Source organism: Phyllosticta citriasiana (assembly GCF_038021145.1).
Source record: "Phyllosticta citriasiana strain CBS 120426 chromosome Unknown IWZ02scaffold_18, whole genome shotgun sequence".
NCBI lineage: Eukaryota > Fungi > Ascomycota > Dothideomycetes > Botryosphaeriales > Phyllostictaceae > Phyllosticta > Phyllosticta citriasiana.
The window spans coordinates 549,241-563,840 of NW_027117295.1; the positions used below are offsets into that span (position 1 = coordinate 549,241).

Genomic DNA, 14,600 nt, shown 5'->3' on the forward strand with positions numbered 1-14,600 from the left:
GGTTAGAAAGCGAGCGCAGTTGGCACGCCGCAGCTCGAAAGCCGGCCAGTACCAAGGCGGTGGCAGAATTTTTACAGCGCTTGTCTCGTCGCCCACGAGAGGGAACGATCGCAACTTACCATTCACGACACGCAGCTACCCTCGTCGCAACAAGGCCCCGGTATATCGAACACGCCAACATGCGCCACTCATATCCACCCCAGTTCGTCCTGGCCAACAAGCCCATTTCGACCGAAGAGGCCCAGCAGGCCCTCGCAAACTACCTCCAAGAATCCGAACTCGAGCCTCGAATGCACCCGGACGCCTTACTGAGCACGGCTGGTGTGCAATTCGCCGCCGCCGGCGGTCCGCAGGGCGGCATCATTCTACACAACCTGCGGCGCGTCGACGCGGGCCTGAAGGGCGAGGTCCTCAAGCCCGACGACCCGGAGGACTTCACGATGATGGACATCGACGGTGCCGCAAATACGACTGCAGGAGCGCCGGCGGAGGGTCAGGATAGAGACGAGTGGGAGAAGGAGCAGGGTGCGGTCGATGACCCCGGAACAACTACTTTTGTCGCCGACGGCACCGAAGTCCCAGAGGTTGCAGTTGAAGACTCGAGCAAGGTCGACAAGGAAGCACGCAAGAAGGCCAAGAAGGAGCGCGAGCGGCAGCTTAAGCGAGAGAAAGAGCAGAAGAAAAGGCAAAAGGCGGACGCATAGTACAACTTTTGATCAACATAAAATTGGAGCTAAGGCGCAGGACCGGAAAATGATTGGGCCTGAACTTTTATTTGGCTATGGTATTGGCGTCAATGGGTCTCGCGTCTAGGTGACCGGTCAAGTTTTGAGAATTTTCCCACAATGGGTGAGTTCTCAATCTTAGACAGTCCCTCGCTTGCAGACGATAAACTAACATTTTCATACAGCTGCTCATCGTGAAGGGATTAAGGAGGGTTGGACGAAATACAGGCCCCGAGGTCTATATACTTTTCCAAGACCAGCACAGGGGAACCATCCAAGGCGAATCTACAACTCACGATCAGCAGCCTTTGCCGCCTTTTCATCGTCTTGATCCTTCGAGACCTTGCCCTTTTCGCCCTTGTACCCAATGGCCTTCAACCTTTCCGTCAGGATCGGGTGCGAGTAGTGGTAGCTCGAGTACATCCAGTCAGCATCCATGGCCGAGAGGTTCTGGACCTGGAGCTTGATCAAGGAAGCGGCGAGCTCTTGGGAGTAGCCTTGTCTCAGAGCAAAAGCATCTGTATTTTGGATTAGATTGATAGAGTTAGAGGGATGCCAAATAACTTACCAGCCTCATATTCAAATTTGCGCGTCAGAATGTTCATCAACAGCTTGATGATGGAGTCCGTAGGGCCCAGAACCTCGTTGAAGAGCATGAAACCAATCAAGATGGGGCGCTCGTTGTGAAATCCAAAAGACTCGTAGAGCGAGTTGTTGTTGATGAAGACGGAGAAGAGCGCAAAGATGTAGAACAAGTGGAACTGGCTTATGCCGAGGAGCTTGGTCGTGTGGCCCATCTTCCAGTGTCCGAGTTCGTGTGCTAAGACAGCGACGACCTCCTCGTTGGTGCTCTTCTCCAGAAGCGTGTCGTAGATGACAATCTTCTTCTTCCAGGGCAGACCGGTGAAGTAGGCGTTGCTGTGCTTGCTACGCGTGCTGCCGTCCATGACCTGAAGCTCGGTAAGGGGGAATTTGAGCTTGGCGGCGAGGGCCTCGACAGCTTCCTTCAGGGGACCAGGTTGCAGGGGAGACAGCTTGTTGAACAGAGGGACGATCAGGATGGGGTAGATGGTGATTGCAGAGATCTGAACGGCTAACATGAACATCCAAATGTAGTAGAAGAAGTTGGTGCCAGTCTTCTGTATGATGGCCAAGAAGGCGCTCAGAATGGGGACGCCAAACGCAACGCTCAATGCCTGTCCCTTGAGCATGTCCGTGATCCAAAGCTTCATAGTGAGCTTGTTGAAGCCAAATTTTTCTTCAAGTACAAAGTGATGGTAGTATGAGAACGGCAAGTCAAAGACGGTGTCAAGCAGGCTGAAGGCGTAGAAGAAGAGCAGCGAGTGGCCGATTTCTCCAGACAAGAAGGACGGGGCGTAGCGGGCGACGAGCGCGCCAGTCACAGCCCATACTTGCGGGTACAGGTTGTACTGGAGCGTAAAGAGGTTCTTGAGTTCACCAAAGATGGACGAGACGAAGCTGTAGCGCGCTTTGGCGCGGCCGTAGGCTTGACTGTTGTCGAACGTTGCCTGATCCACTTCGTATTCCAGAGCCTTGGGACGAATCGTTCGCTGGTAAACGCCGTACTGCCGGAAGAGGAGCCAGTTTTCGAGGACGAAGCGGCCGAGGGAGAATCCAATGACGAGCTTCTTCCACGGGAAGAACGGGCGGTCCAAGAAATGCGCCAGGCGCTACATTTGGCTATCAGCGGGGGGAGGGACGGAAGACACGGCACCGGCAAGACTGACCTGGAGCAACGCCTGGATCATTTTGGAGGTAAGTTGAGGTTTGAAGTGGGAGGTCACGTAGGCGGAAGTGGACTTCTAACGTCACCAGCTTGAAGAGGACACACCTTACGCTTCTCAGCCGCGCGAACCATGCATCGGATGGCCGGGCGCGCGCGAGTCAGAGATAATGCGCTACCACTATAAGGCTGATCTAGACTAGTCATTGCCAGACCCTACAATTCAAAAGGGACAGGAACACGACCTGGTAAGACATGATACGAAGTAAGTATTGAAACTTGATATTGAAGTCTTTGCGACCGACGTCAAGCAGAATCCAGAGCGTAAAAAAGATGCGGTGTTCGCAACAACTTTGACATCGAGCACTGCCCATCTCGACGCCGCGAGCGGCCACCTCTTCCGAGCACCACACTTCCATCCGTCAACCACCAAAAGGCAAAAACCGAGTCGAGCGCTAGCTATCGCATCTACCCCTGCGCGAAGACTTTTAGCTACTCAAACTTTAAAGAGACTTCATCTCAAGGGTTGTGGCGATCATCGCGTTCGACTGCATCGAGCAACGCGGTGTTGCTGGTGAAAGTAGTCCTGTCTCCAGTGCAATCGAAAGGCTTGGTGTTGAATTTGGCGCAGGCTGGCAATCCTCGAGGGGAAAAGCGAACACTCTGTGCACGGTGTTGAGTCGTGGGCGTTCGCATGAAATGGTCGCGTGGTACCAGTCATGGTGTGTTGATGGTGAATGATGACAGCTATCATAGACAACGCTCCAATCCGCTACGACGAAAATCAATCTTGTACATTGAAAATTGCTGGCTGAAGCATTGACGAAGCCATCTTTTCAACGGAGAATGCTCGCGGTCTAAGAGCGCTTTGAAGACGTGGGTTTTGGAGTTTCAATGATTCCAGCGCAGCGTCGCTAGAAATTTAGTCTTCTCGGAGAACGTCTTCCAACGTACAACTATGAATCAGACATACCTTTCTCTGCACAATCCAACCTCAAGCTGTTGCAGATGAAAACATCTTGAATGAGTGCAACACGATGGCTGTAGATGCTTTCCCCGCGCGCACCGTGAATTACTCGACTATAAAATACACTTCATGGATAGCACTTCTGATAGACGCCATGCCCAATCACGTTTGGAACAGGATGCGACGAGGTCCTCAATGGTGAAACGTGGGCCAGCATTGTCGTGTCAGCTAGCCAATCTCTTCCCTTGTTACCACATGTCCCGAACCCGGTTTTCCATGGCAGCATTGAACCGAGTCTGGGAAATGCTTGCAACTTTCACACTCACGATGATGAAGCGGCTCTTTTTTGGGAGTTTCCATTTTCTTTTTCCGGAAACGAAACAAACAAGTCGATGCAATTCAACCCCACCGAGCCGTACTACGACAGACGTGTCAAGGAAAATTGGAAGCCGTTGAGAAGAAAGAAACAAAGCCCAAACGGAGGAGGTGCATGATTGCCTACATTTGAATGCGCCCGGGGAAAAAAAGAAATCCTGATCAGCTCTAGAACAACAGGAGGCTCGTTACTCCGTGTCAATAAGCGAAAGACATTATACCTTGCCCGTTCCACCTAAGCCAGCTAAACCGATTGTCATGTCGCCAAACAAAGCAATCCTAGGAAAACAAGTTCAAAGTTGATATTGGAAAGGAAAAAAAGTGACCAAACGAACAGCACCAGACAAAAAGGGAAAAGTTTGCAATCTTGGGAGCCGATAGGCGGATCAGGATGGGTATAGTTGAAAAAAGGGACCCTGCGATGATCCTTGAGAAAACGAGAAAGAAGCCGCTCCCGGCATCCTCTGCCAAACAGCACGAGGCGTTGAAGGGACAAGAATCTATAACGGCAACTCTGGAAGAACAAGGAGAAGAAAAGACCTTATCTAAAAGGACTTTGGGAGACGGCCAAGTCTGAACAAAAGTGCAAATGCTTGATGCCTTTGTGGAAAAACAAGAGAGCAAGCGGCTTTCGACACTCCCTCCATCGGTAAGCCCGCGGTAGCTCCAAAGCTTGTGCATGGACCAGCCTTCGTAATGCGATGCGTAGGGGAAGAACCCCGCACACTAACGTCACATCTTAAGCAGCCTCAAGCAGACACGCCAGCCTGCGCTCCACCAAGCGACCGGCCTCCGTGCGGCTGTTGCTGTTGCGCAACCACTTCGCGCCCGTAGAATTCGACCAGCATGGTCCCGTATGCTTCCATTTCCTCGAGCGGTACCGCCAGGCGAAAGTCGTTGAGAAGGAGGAATTGCAGTTCGAGGTGGTTGAGCTCGACCAAGGGCAACCCGCCGACCTGTACATGCGTCAGCTTATTATCTATGCAATGCGCTCTTCAGGGCGAATGTTACCTTTGCGTATCGAGAGTTGGTGTAGAAGATGTCTGAAAAGAATTTGCTCGCGCAAGTGACTCCTGCAATAACCAACCGGTGAATGTTGAAGCTATCAACAACAAAGAACTGGGAGAGGCTGTATGGATCGCATTCCAAGAGAGGGTCCATGTGTTGCGGAGGCGAGGGGGGTTGCTCTTCCTTCAAGGCAGGATCGCCAGGCTTTGGCGGCTTGCCCAGAGATCCTGATGGAGGTGGTGTTGCGGCTTGGACTTGATCCGGCCGGCCAGGCGACGAGGTGCCGAGATTCGCGCCGGACATGGAGACGGAGCTTTTTCGACTGGCGTCGCAGGAGCCGCCAGAGCGCTCGAGTGATTGCTGATTGGCCTGACGCATGCTCTGAATGAGGCCAGAGTTGACGCGCTCGGTCATGCGGTCAAAGTAGACGAGCAAGCTGAGAAAGACTTCGTATGTGGTGGGGCAGTACTTGTGGATGCGGGTGAGGTAGCTGAGGATGGAGATTGTGGGCACATTCTTGCCGTGAAAGGCGAGGACGCTGGTCGTCTGCTGGCTGAGGCCCGAGGTGCCTTCGGGCGGAGGAATCTGGCGATGCAGGTGCTCATGCTGCCTGTCGTTGGTGGTGGTGATTTTGGTCAACAAGCCTGCCACCATTTCTATTATGTCGGAGACGGGCATTTCGCTAATTTCGTATTGCGGCCCGATGTCATTGGGGTTCTGACGGGCGCGCCTGGCCGCACGTGTTTGCGAAAACGGACTCGACTCATCATTGGCAAAACTTTGAATGTGGGAGAGGCTCTTGACTTTTATTCGGTGAGGAGGTGGCAGCGCGGGCCCGGCAATGGATTGGAGGGATTGAGGCGAGGCTTGGACAGAGGAGGAGCTGGAATTGGAGACGGCGGACTTTGCAATGGAGGAGGAGCTGCTGGGACCAGGCTGGATGAGTGTCCTTTCAGAGGATTGAGGTTTGAAGCGCGGACTGGGCGGGGGTTGCGAGGGCGCCTGGGCGGCGCCTGGGCCTTGGGGCGTCAAGCCAGGGTGAGCAGCCGAAGCGCGATGTTGCTGTTGCAAGAGGTGGTCGGATGCAGTAGAAGGTGCAGGAGCGTGTGGAACGACGTCGGCCATAGGCGTGTCGATGGGCTGAGAGGCGCGGGGCAAGGCGGATGAGGTATTTTGGTCGGCGTGAAGGGAGTGTTGTGGTCTGGCAGAGGTCGATCTCTGCGATTGAGAAGAGTCGTGTTGCTGGTGCGAGCTTGCACCGAACATGTTATTGAAGGGCTGAGGGAAGTGGTTGACCACGTCGCTGATCACGATGGATCCCATACCAGCGCGCTCGGGTCGTTGTGGTCTGTGGCGCAGTAAAAGACGAGAGGGACGAGGCCTTGGGACCTGACGGCGAACAAAGTGTTAACAGCGACAATCGAGAACGCTCGGTGGGGATGATGGAGTGTGGTGTGTGGGAGAGAGGAGCGGTCAGCGCTTTGGACGATGCAGGGGGGGTGTTTGAGTGGATTGCGCGAGCGACGGGTGGAGACAACGGAAAGGCCAAAGCGACGGGGCACGCTCACCTCTAGCAAAGGCAGAAAACAAGAGACGCGACACCAGGACCGGGGGGGGGAGGCGGTGGGCTGCGGATGGGCTTGGTGGAGGCGGAGGAGCCAAAGGACGACGGATGACGGACGACGGACGACGGGAGACGAGACAGACAGGAGAAAGGGAATGGATGGAAGCAAGAGGGCGGCCGAAGACGTGCGTGCGTGCGTGCGTGCAGCGTGGGATGGATGGGGAGGGATCCAGGGAGCCGCGTCGTCGGGGGCACGCCTGGCCTAAACCGCCAAGGTAAGGTTCTGTTGGCTGGTACAGTGTGAGTGCGGTACGGTGCGGTGCGGTACGATATTCGGCGCGATGGCGAATAGTCGTCGGGTTCTTCGTCGCTGTCGAAGTGATGATGTATGTGGGCGGCGCCTCTTTTTTGTTCCAGTTGTCGCGTCGCTCGAATCTCATTCACCATACCATCATCATCATCATCATCATCATCATCATCGACCTGAGTCGGCCGATCACTGCCAGCCAGCCAGCCAGCCAGTACCGTACCACAGCACAGCTAAGATACCTACGCCGGGCGGCAAGGAAGCCTTGGCCCCGCTGACGCTGATAGAGACGGACAGACAGACAGACAGACAAACACTCTCTTTTTCTACAATTCCCTCGTTTAAGTCGGCCGGACACTTTTTGTTGTTTATCCCGCATCACCCTCCCCCCTCTGCATCCCTCGCCGGCGCTTCGAGAGTCAGTCAGCTGCGGCCTGGCCTCCCTCCAGCCTGCTCCGGTTTTTCGCGCGCAACGGCGTCTCCCATCTCCAGGCGCCGTGGCGCCACAGCCCAGTCCGAGACCACCTCAGACTAGACCCTGGCCCATGACGCCAGAGCCCCCCCCCCCCCCCCCCCCCCCCCCCCCCCCCATGTCAACCATCATACCTACCCTGCCCTACCGATGCCGTCACTCGCTGTCAAGCACGCACTACATTGGAATGCTTTCTTGCCCTATTTGCCTTCCCTATAGTCCGCCGCCGCTCTCAACCACCTTAGGCTTTGTTCGGTCCAGGCCCCTCGTAGTTTTGGTCCGGCAAATACAAATGCCGCACCGCGCCCTTGCCCGTCAGCACCACCATGCGAATCACACCACCAGAGCTTCCATCCCACTTGATGGCTTCCCGCAGCGAGCTCTTGACAAAGGCCACGCCCTCTTCCTCCGTCATGCCCTCCTTCCAGTTTGCATCGCAGAATCCGTAAATGTACGTCGAGCCTGAGCCTCCAATCGCGTACGCCTGCTTGTGCAGCGATCCTCCGAGCGGAATCGAGTACACCTGTCCGCCGTGGCGTTCGTCGTAGCCAGCGACAATGATGCCCGCGCTGCACTTGGGTCAGCATCCACTTTCTGCTTGCCGTGCCTTGATCAAACCCACCTGAGCATGTCCTTGTTGTCGTAGCAAATCTCCTGGAAAAGCGCAGCGGCCGTCTGCGTCATTGGGCGCTCGTTGTTCATGATCTCATACATTCCAAGATAGTATTGGACAATGTCGGCCACGGCCTGCGTGTCGGCCGCCGAGCCTGAGCGGCAGCACCATATTGTGTCGTGCACCTGCGTGAGCTTGTCCGTGACGCGGTTGGCAATGTATGCGCCCGTCGTGGTCCGACTGTCGGCTCCGAGGATGACGCCGTCCTTGAAGTTGATTGCCATGCTGGATTTTGTGAGCTCATGGGACGGGGCAGCTGCGTGCATGTTTTGAGCTGGGGACGTACATGGAGGTTCCGAGGCTGATGTCGAGGTTAGTCGCGAGCTTTCAGAGGATGCAGGGAAGGGTACTCACTTGACCTCGCCTTTCTTGAGGTGGTTCATGTCCAGGTGGATGCCATCTGACGCCATGTTAGCTTGCGAGCTTGAACGGCAAGGTAGGCAGAGGGACATGCCTTCACCCAGCGCGCCCGTGCTTGTGGGAAACATGTTGGCAGAGTCGTTGGAGAGGTTAGAGTCACAGAGGTCGTAGATGGGAGCAGAGGGTCGGGTCGGGGGTGGTGGGCGCTGGGCGGTGATGGATGGGGATGGGTATTGTAGCTGGCGAGCTGCTGAGGTAGAGGTGTAGCTTGGACCAGGCACGACGCTCGCACGCGTCCACCATCAAACGCCGTCCAGTCTGGGTCTTGGCGCTTCGGTCCCGTTTCTATTATTTCCGCGCCGCAAGATTGATCTGCATTCCCTCAACCTCCTGAAGCATCGTCCCACTACTCGCAGCCCTCACCGTCCGCCCCGGGCTCTACCCAAAAACACAGTCTATCCATGTCTCTGTCTTGACCTTCCCTTCCCTGCCTTCCCGCCCTCCGCTCCCGCATTCCTCTCGCCCACCTTCATGAAGTTTCCCCGGTCCCTCTTCCACTCGTCGTCGTCGTCGTCGTCGTCCGCGTCTTCGCACTTGTCTCCGACCACCAGCTCTCAGTCGACCGCCTGCTCCAATCACATCCAGTCTGACTCGCTCTCCATCATGGACTCGTTCATCTCCTACCTGCGCTACCCTGTCCTCGCCTCGACGGGCATCGCAACGCTGCTCAGTGGCCTTCTGTACTTCAAGCAGAAGTGGGTCCTTTCCCGCTTGCGCCATTGTTTCCAATTCACGAGACTCATGTTTCGCCCTGTGCTCACTACACAAAACAAATCCACTGACCACTGCTCCACCTTAGCGAAATCATATACCCCCGCAACATTCCCCCAGGCGCCCGGACTGACGTTCCCCGGCCTACCCAGTTTGGCATCACCGACTTCGAAGAGCTCATGATACCGACCCCGGACGGAGAGTCGCTCAGTGCCTTTTTCATTCGTCCCTCGAACAAGCAGTATGCCCGCAACATCACTATCCTCATGTTCCATGGCAACGCGGGCAACATTGGATACAGATTGCCCATTGCCAAAATCCTTGAGCACGAATTGGGTTGCAACGTCTTGATGCTGCAGTACCGCGGCTACGGCCTTTCCACTGGCACTCCAAACGAAAAGGGCTTAACAATCGACGCCCAGACGGGTCTGGATTACATTCGAGAGCGCGCCGAGCTGCGCGGAACCAAAATCATTCTCTACGGCCAAAGTCTTGGAGGAGCTGTGAGCATTGGGTTGGCTGCAAAAAACCAAAAGGATGGTGACATCGCCGGCATGGTTCTGGAAAACACGTTCCTGAGCATCAAGAAGCTTATTCCAAGGTACACACTGCCGCAACGCCAACGTTGACGGAGCTAACGAGATCAGCGCCTTCCCTCCTGCCAAGTTTCTTGCACCTCTATGTCATCAAACATGGCCGAGCGAGGATGTGCTTCCGCAGATTCAGAACATTCCCATTCTGTTCATGAGTGGGTTGAAGGACGAGATGATTCCGTGAGTTGCTGGAAATTCGGAGTATTGTCTCCTTGCTGACCTGTTGACTAGGCCATCGCACATGTCCAAGTTGTTCGACATTTGCGTATCGAGAGGCAAAGTGTGGCGCGAATTCGCCAATGGAGGCCACAATGATACAGTGGCCGAGCCGCTGTACTTTGAGTACATTGAAGAATTTTTGCGAAGTCAAGTCATCAACCGTGATCTGGGCCCGCCAAAGAGCCCGAGTGCCACCGCAAAACAAGACGCTGGCAAGAAGGACAAGCAAAGCTAATTTCTAATATCCGTCCATCGACTTCGTTGTTCATATTCCATCACTGGGCGCTGTGCGCATATTCCATCAGCACAATCAGACACGCCAAAAAACCAAAGAGATGCGGATCCGCCGTCTTGGCCTCGCTGGCTCCAAGCTGCGCCACGGGAAGAATCGGCTGCTCTCCTGATTCCGATCTTCAGCGAAGATCTTCTCCTATCACAACTCGATACCATATGGATCGACCGCAACCACCACGTCTTGTTTGCAAGATGCAAGAGGATGTGCGTACCCTTGCGCGTGAGGGCCGTTGTGTCCTACGATTAGATGGAAACAAAACGAAATATTCCAGGAAGTAGAGCAAGACTCCATTGGGTGACGAGAGTGCAACCCGGCCCGGGCAGGCGTCGCCGAGCGAGCCTTTTCCTTCTCTACTTGTTCAGGCACGACGAGAAGACGCGGAGGAAGCAGTTTGCTGAATGCGAGGGATTCCTTTCATCCAAGTCTCGCAGGCTGCGAGCAGGAAACAGACAATACAATGGAAAAGATACCCGAAGCAAAATTTCAATACATCAGGAGTGGCGGAGGGGGCGTTCGCTTCCTTCCTGGACTGGCGAAGATGAGGTTTCCTACTTATTTTTTGAACGGTCACTGGGGTTCCCCTATCTCCCAATCAACTGGCGCGAAGGTGGATCAAAAGCCGTCATTTAATTCACTCGAATCATGGGAGGTTGTTCAGGTCAGTCAGTCAGACAGCCACGGCCAGGCCAGCTCTGCTGGCTCGGAATCTATTACTTCTCCTCGTCTGCTATTGCAGAACGGACTCCTATCAGAAGACTCTAAATGATTTGAACTCACTTACCTGCGCCCACTCCACCTCTTCTTGCCTGACGTCTTCTCTCTCACGAGCTTACCTTGCCTGCATTCTTACCTGCCTGCCACGCCCGACCTTTCTTTCTTACTCATCTCACAAAAACACCGCCCAGCCTATCCCCACCACCAACGACAACGCCGCACCTCCCAGCAGCACGCAGCACGCCCGCCACGGCCTCAGATACAACGCTGTACCCCGTCTTGGCCCAGCGCGCGTTCATCCACGCGGCCAGCGCGTCGGCGGACCCGCAAAAGTCGCGCCCGTCGTACTCGCGCACCAGCAGCTGCTGGACTGGTGCTGGGATGGCGGTTGCGTGGGTTGCCGTGGGGGAAGGGGGAGAAGGGGAGGAGGAGGAAGAAGAAGGAGAAGAAGAAGAAAAAAAAGAAGAAGGATTCAGGGTGGTTGTATCTGCGTTTGTGATCGCCTTTTGCTTTTGCTTTTGCTTCTTGGTGAGGCGGTGGCGGTTGCTGCTTTTCTTCTTACCTTTGGGCTGCTTGTTGTTGTTGTTGTTGTTGTTGTTGATGTTGTTGTCCTTGGGTTTCTTCTTGGATTTCGAGGGTTTGGTCTTGGGTTTGGACTTGGCATCGACTTTTGCGTTTGCGTCCGCTTTCGACGACGAGTCGGTGCATTTCGAGGAGCAAGGCTCGTCGTTGTCGGCCTTTGTGACGACGACGACGACGCCGCCGCCGCCGGGAGCTAGACCTTGCCGCGCAAGTGACGTGCTGATGTACATCAAGTCGGAGAGGGAGAGGCGACGGCGCTTGGCTGCAGACTGTGAGCTAGACTGTGATTGCTGCGGGCTTACCATTTTTGCAGTCGTTCTTCTACTGTAGTGACGTCTTGTTGAGGCAGGTTTCAATCTCTACAGCTGATGCGTCGTTGGTCGAGAGGTTCAGGGTCTTGGGTGGGTGAGCGGTCGAAGGCTTGGTGGAGACACAACTCAACAGCTGAAGAAGCTCTCGCACTGCGAGAACGGGTTCAGTATGCGTGATGAGGTCGGGAAAAGGGGTTGAGTTGGTTGGACTGGAGACAGGAATGGTCGTGTGGAGACCGGCGGGGTACATATAATGGCTGCCAAGAGCGCTTTAGTGTATAGAAACGAGCAGACATTGTTTACTGAACAGAGGGGGAAACAAGGGACAAAGGCGCTTGTCCCTAGAGTTGGCACATGCCGAGTCTCGCCCACTCAAAGAAGTGTGGAGAGAAAGGTGAATAGTTCACGAGCAGACAAAGAGAGCGGCAGGAATAGATGCGTTGACTTTGAACGTGTTCGATTGACCAGTAAACACCAAGAAAGGTTGCCATAATCTGTACCGCGGTAACAGGTATCGTGAAATTGCAAAGAAAAAGATTTGACCACCAACGCCTCGCTGTGCAATGTGCGACCCCTCGGCCGGCTATGCCTGACTTTTGACCATGAAGATCTGCCCGAGTCAGCATGTCATACTCAAAAGCACTGGGCTACTGGTACTCACCTCTTTAAGTGCCTGCGTATCCATGGACGCCATCTTCTTTTGCCGTATGTACCGCTGACGAACTGCCAGGCGGTTGCCAGCAAACGCTGGTCCCCCTGTCTTTGCGTCCGACTCCGTCGCTGGCGCATCGGCTTCTGACTCTGAAGACGAGCTGCTATCCGAATCTTCCTCCTTCTTGGCCTTTTCCTGCTTGCGCTTCTCCTTCTTCAATCTCCTGGCTTCCTTCTTTGCTCGCCTCTCGGCCTTTTGCGCCTTCTTGGCCTCTTTTCTTGCCTTTTTGTCATCCTTGTCCTTGTCCTTTCTCTCCGCTGCCGACGCGTCTTCGCTCTCAGACGACTGCGCCTTGTCCTTGGACTTTGCCTTTTTCGATTTTTTGGACTTGGACTTCTTCTTCGACTCCCCCTCGCTATCATCCGGGCTGGAAGTTGCAGAGTAGTCGGCCTTGAGATCAGACTTTCTCTTCTTCTTTTTCAGCTTGGGAGCTTCCTCGTCGTCGCCCGATCGCTTGCGCTTCTTTTCGGGCTTGCTCTCATCGCTCGGACTGCTGCTAGCTTGCGATTTGGAAGTCTTGTCGGCAGCGGCCTCATTCTTTTTCAAGTCCTCAATCTTGTCGCCGACCAGGTAGCCGCCGAAGACAAAGTGCAAGCCGGTGCCCCCGTACAGCTTGGATTCCAATCTCTTGCGCGCGTCCGATTCGGTCTTGAGCTCCGCGTCGCTCTTTCCATTCAAGCGGCCCAAGACTCCCTGGAACAAGCTCAACCCAAAGTTGTCGTTTTCAGCGCCGCCCTTTTTCCTGCCGAGCCCCAGCGTGTCGTCCTTGATCTTGACACGGATATGCGAAGCGTTGGCGGCGGTGTAGTGGTCAGAGTGGTTGGCATCTTTGGCACCGAGGAACTCTCCCGGGTTCCATCCTTGCTTGGTGAGAATCTTGTGGCCGAAGCGGTCGGTATTCTTGCTCCAAGTGGTGTTGTTCGGGTCGGCCGAAATCTTGAAGCGGCTTGAATTGGAGTCAGCCACGATGTTAGCCTCCTGACAGCTGGATCACTCACTTTTTTGGCGCTGCCAGACCCATGACGACCAAAAACACAGCGCTGCTGAGAGGCGGTGGAATTAAAGATCAAAAGATGCGGAGAACCAAAATTTTGGCCGCAACACACGCACCTGCCCAGGGCAGAACGGGATCGGCCTGCGCTAGCGACGGACTAACTGTAACCCCGCCTCCGGCCACTTTTTGTCTCCGACGCGTCCCACCGTCGCTCTCCGCGTCGCGACACAGTTGCTTGTGATGGCAAGAAAACTCTACATCAGCTCCCTATTGTGACGACTCATTGATCGCCTCTCCGTCCTTCATCATGTCTGAACGCCGGTCTGGCGCCAAGCACGTGCAACAGCGACTCTCGCCTGACAGCACGCGACCTGAGGCTCGATCTCGAGCAGACTCGCAGGCGTTAGAGTCGCCAGACATCATGCTCCTCATGGACAAGATGCTCAATGATGTAAGCCCAATGTTGGACTTGGGATCTTGCTTCTTTCAACGCGTGATTCCGTTGATCCCACCGTCACTAACCGCATGGGCGACATCGAATGCTTGCTCGTGGTCCGTACTTACCAAAATGAAAATAGTCCAAGAAGCGCAAGCAAGCCAAACGCCAGGCGCTTCAAAACGACTATGCCAAGCGTGCTCAAAAAGTCAGCAACGACATCAAGGCAACCATCGTTGAGCACGAAAAGCAAAGGTAAATGAGGCGAAATTGGTGGCTTTGCGCGTGCGGCTCACGATTCTAACAAACCTGACCAGGCAGGCAAGGCAAAAGCAACAGGTTTACAGGCTCATTGAGCTCCTCAAGAAGCGGGACGAAATCGAGCGACGCATCGAGAAGAGCGTCAAAAGACTCGAGACAGAATACGATGCGCGCGTCACCGAATTTCTGGTGGTGATGGATGACAAGATCGTGGACCTCAATTGATCAAAGCGACGATGACAAATGGAGGGTTCGGTGGATGGGTTCGGTTCGGGTGCGGGCGGGCGCGGCCAACGATCACCACCGGTCGAGATTATGCAGATTTGCGGTGGGCAACACGAATCCTTTGTCAATCAGGCGTTCAAGCATCCAACCGACATGTGGGGCAAGGAACGGCAGGGGAGGGACACATGCAGGCGCCTTGGTTTGCCTTTGGCAGATCGACGCCCCACCGCATCCCATCATGTTGATGAATGTTCCCAGGTCCCTGGTCAATTGCATGTATGCAGGGTGAAAA

The 14,600-nt window shown here is 54.8% G+C and overlaps 9 protein-coding genes across 9 annotated transcripts; 3 read left to right on the forward strand and 6 right to left on the reverse strand.

Moving 5' to 3' along the window:
• Positions 1–26: 26 nt before the first annotated feature.
• On the forward strand, positions 27–944 carry IWZ02DRAFT_113750 (uncharacterized protein). The gene has a single exon (XM_066761404.1). The coding sequence runs from the start codon at positions 180–182 to the stop codon at positions 702–704; it is 525 nt and encodes a 174-aa protein (XP_066618329.1). The 5' UTR covers positions 27–179; the 3' UTR covers positions 705–944.
• Positions 858–2,752, reverse strand: IWZ02DRAFT_113724 (CaaX prenyl protease-like protein). Its single transcript, XM_066761402.1, has 3 exons — positions 2,474–2,752; positions 1,294–2,416; positions 858–1,243 (listed from the first exon to the last, which is right to left on the reverse strand). Exons 1-3 carry the CDS (start codon positions 2,492–2,494, stop codon positions 1,011–1,013), a joined length of 1,377 nt encoding a protein of 458 aa, XP_066618330.1. The 5' UTR covers positions 2,495–2,752; the 3' UTR covers positions 858–1,010.
• Positions 2,753–3,991: 1,239 nt separating this feature from the next.
• On the reverse strand, positions 3,992–4,639 carry IWZ02DRAFT_113707 (uncharacterized protein). The gene has a single exon (XM_066761401.1). It carries the CDS (start codon positions 4,490–4,492, stop codon positions 4,091–4,093), a length of 402 nt encoding a protein of 133 aa, XP_066618331.1. The 5' UTR covers positions 4,493–4,639; the 3' UTR covers positions 3,992–4,090.
• IWZ02DRAFT_113728 (cyclin-domain-containing protein) lies at positions 4,475–6,522 on the reverse strand. Its single transcript, XM_066761403.1, has 3 exons — positions 6,388–6,522; positions 4,823–6,208; positions 4,475–4,767 (listed from the first exon to the last, which is right to left on the reverse strand). Exons 2-3 carry the CDS (start codon positions 6,140–6,142, stop codon positions 4,561–4,563), a joined length of 1,527 nt encoding a protein of 508 aa, XP_066618332.1. The 5' UTR covers positions 6,143–6,208; positions 6,388–6,522; the 3' UTR covers positions 4,475–4,560.
• Positions 6,523–7,403: 881 nt separating this feature from the next.
• IWZ02DRAFT_494668 (putative proteasome component Pre3) lies at positions 7,404–8,323 on the reverse strand (the record flags this gene model as incomplete). Its single annotated transcript, XM_066770047.1, has 5 exons — positions 7,404–7,731; positions 7,785–8,060; positions 8,122–8,136; positions 8,190–8,235; positions 8,296–8,323. The coding sequence occupies 5 exons, from the start codon at positions 8,321–8,323 to the stop codon at positions 7,404–7,406; spliced, it is 693 nt and encodes a 230-aa protein (XP_066618333.1).
• A 535-nt stretch (positions 8,324–8,858) lies between these two features.
• Positions 8,859–10,013, forward strand: IWZ02DRAFT_472264 (BEM46 family protein; the record flags this gene model as incomplete). The annotated part of the gene is made up of 4 exons (XM_066768939.1): positions 8,859–8,950; positions 9,055–9,567; positions 9,614–9,739; positions 9,791–10,013. 4 exons carry the CDS (start codon positions 8,859–8,861, stop codon positions 10,011–10,013), a joined length of 954 nt encoding a protein of 317 aa, XP_066618334.1.
• A 941-nt stretch (positions 10,014–10,954) lies between these two features.
• Positions 10,955–11,674, reverse strand: IWZ02DRAFT_437247 (uncharacterized protein; the record flags this gene model as incomplete). Its single annotated transcript, XM_066766599.1, has 1 exon — positions 10,955–11,674. One exon carries the CDS (start codon positions 11,672–11,674, stop codon positions 10,955–10,957), a length of 720 nt encoding a protein of 239 aa, XP_066618335.1.
• Positions 11,675–12,096: 422 nt separating this feature from the next.
• IWZ02DRAFT_113834 (uncharacterized protein) lies at positions 12,097–13,518 on the reverse strand. Its single transcript, XM_066761405.1, has 3 exons — positions 13,391–13,518; positions 12,342–13,338; positions 12,097–12,290 (listed from the first exon to the last, which is right to left on the reverse strand). The coding sequence occupies exons 1-3, from the start codon at positions 13,411–13,413 to the stop codon at positions 12,264–12,266; spliced, it is 1,047 nt and encodes a 348-aa protein (XP_066618336.1). The 5' UTR covers positions 13,414–13,518; the 3' UTR covers positions 12,097–12,263.
• Positions 13,519–13,521: 3 nt separating this feature from the next.
• IWZ02DRAFT_113853 (uncharacterized protein) lies at positions 13,522–14,441 on the forward strand. Its single transcript, XM_066761406.1, has 3 exons — positions 13,522–13,837; positions 13,965–14,077; positions 14,140–14,441. Exons 1-3 carry the CDS (start codon positions 13,694–13,696, stop codon positions 14,306–14,308), a joined length of 426 nt encoding a protein of 141 aa, XP_066618337.1. The 5' UTR covers positions 13,522–13,693; the 3' UTR covers positions 14,309–14,441.
• Positions 14,442–14,600: the final 159 nt, after the last annotated feature.

Bases quoted from the DNA above. Each gene is read 5' to 3' on its own strand.
- IWZ02DRAFT_113750 (XM_066761404.1), top strand. From the start codon at position 180: ATGCGCCACTCATATCCACCCCAGTTCGTCCTGGCCAACAAGCCCATT.
- IWZ02DRAFT_113724 (XM_066761402.1), bottom strand. From the start codon at position 2,494: ATGATCCAGGCGTTGCTCCAG. The intron at 2,417-2,473 runs GTCAGTCTTGCC...AGCCAAATGTAG, and splicing joins TGATCCAGGCGTTGCTCCAG to CGCCTGGCGCATTTCTTGGA. The intron at 1,244-1,293 runs GTAAGTTATTTG...TCCAAAATACAG, and splicing joins CAAATTTGAATATGAGGCTG to ATGCTTTTGCTCTGAGACAA.
- IWZ02DRAFT_113707 (XM_066761401.1), bottom strand. From the start codon at position 4,492: ATGCACAAGCTTTGGAGCTACCGCGGGCTTACCGATGGAGGGAGTGTC.
- IWZ02DRAFT_113728 (XM_066761403.1), bottom strand. From the start codon at position 6,142: ATGGGATCCATCGTGATCAGCGACGTGGTCAACCACTTCCCTCAGCCC. The intron at 4,768-4,822 runs GTAACATTCGCC...ACGCATGTACAG, and splicing joins CCAACTCTCGATACGCAAAG to GTCGGCGGGTTGCCCTTGGT.
- IWZ02DRAFT_113834 (XM_066761405.1), bottom strand. From the start codon at position 13,413: ATGGGTCTGGCAGCGCCAAAAAA. The intron at 13,339-13,390 runs GTGAGTGATCCA...CTCCAATTCAAG, and splicing joins GGTCTGGCAGCGCCAAAAAA to CCGCTTCAAGATTTCGGCCG. The intron at 12,291-12,341 runs GTGAGTACCAGT...TGACTCGGGCAG, and splicing joins ATACGCAGGCACTTAAAGAG to ATCTTCATGGTCAAAAGTCA.
- IWZ02DRAFT_113853 (XM_066761406.1), top strand. From the start codon at position 13,694: ATGTCTGAACGCCGGTCTGGCGCCAAGCACGTGCAACAGCGACTCTCG. The intron at 13,838-13,964 runs GTAAGCCCAATG...AAATGAAAATAG, and splicing joins TGGACAAGATGCTCAATGAT to TCCAAGAAGCGCAAGCAAGC. The intron at 14,078-14,139 runs GTAAATGAGGCG...AAACCTGACCAG, and splicing joins GTTGAGCACGAAAAGCAAAG to GCAGGCAAGGCAAAAGCAAC.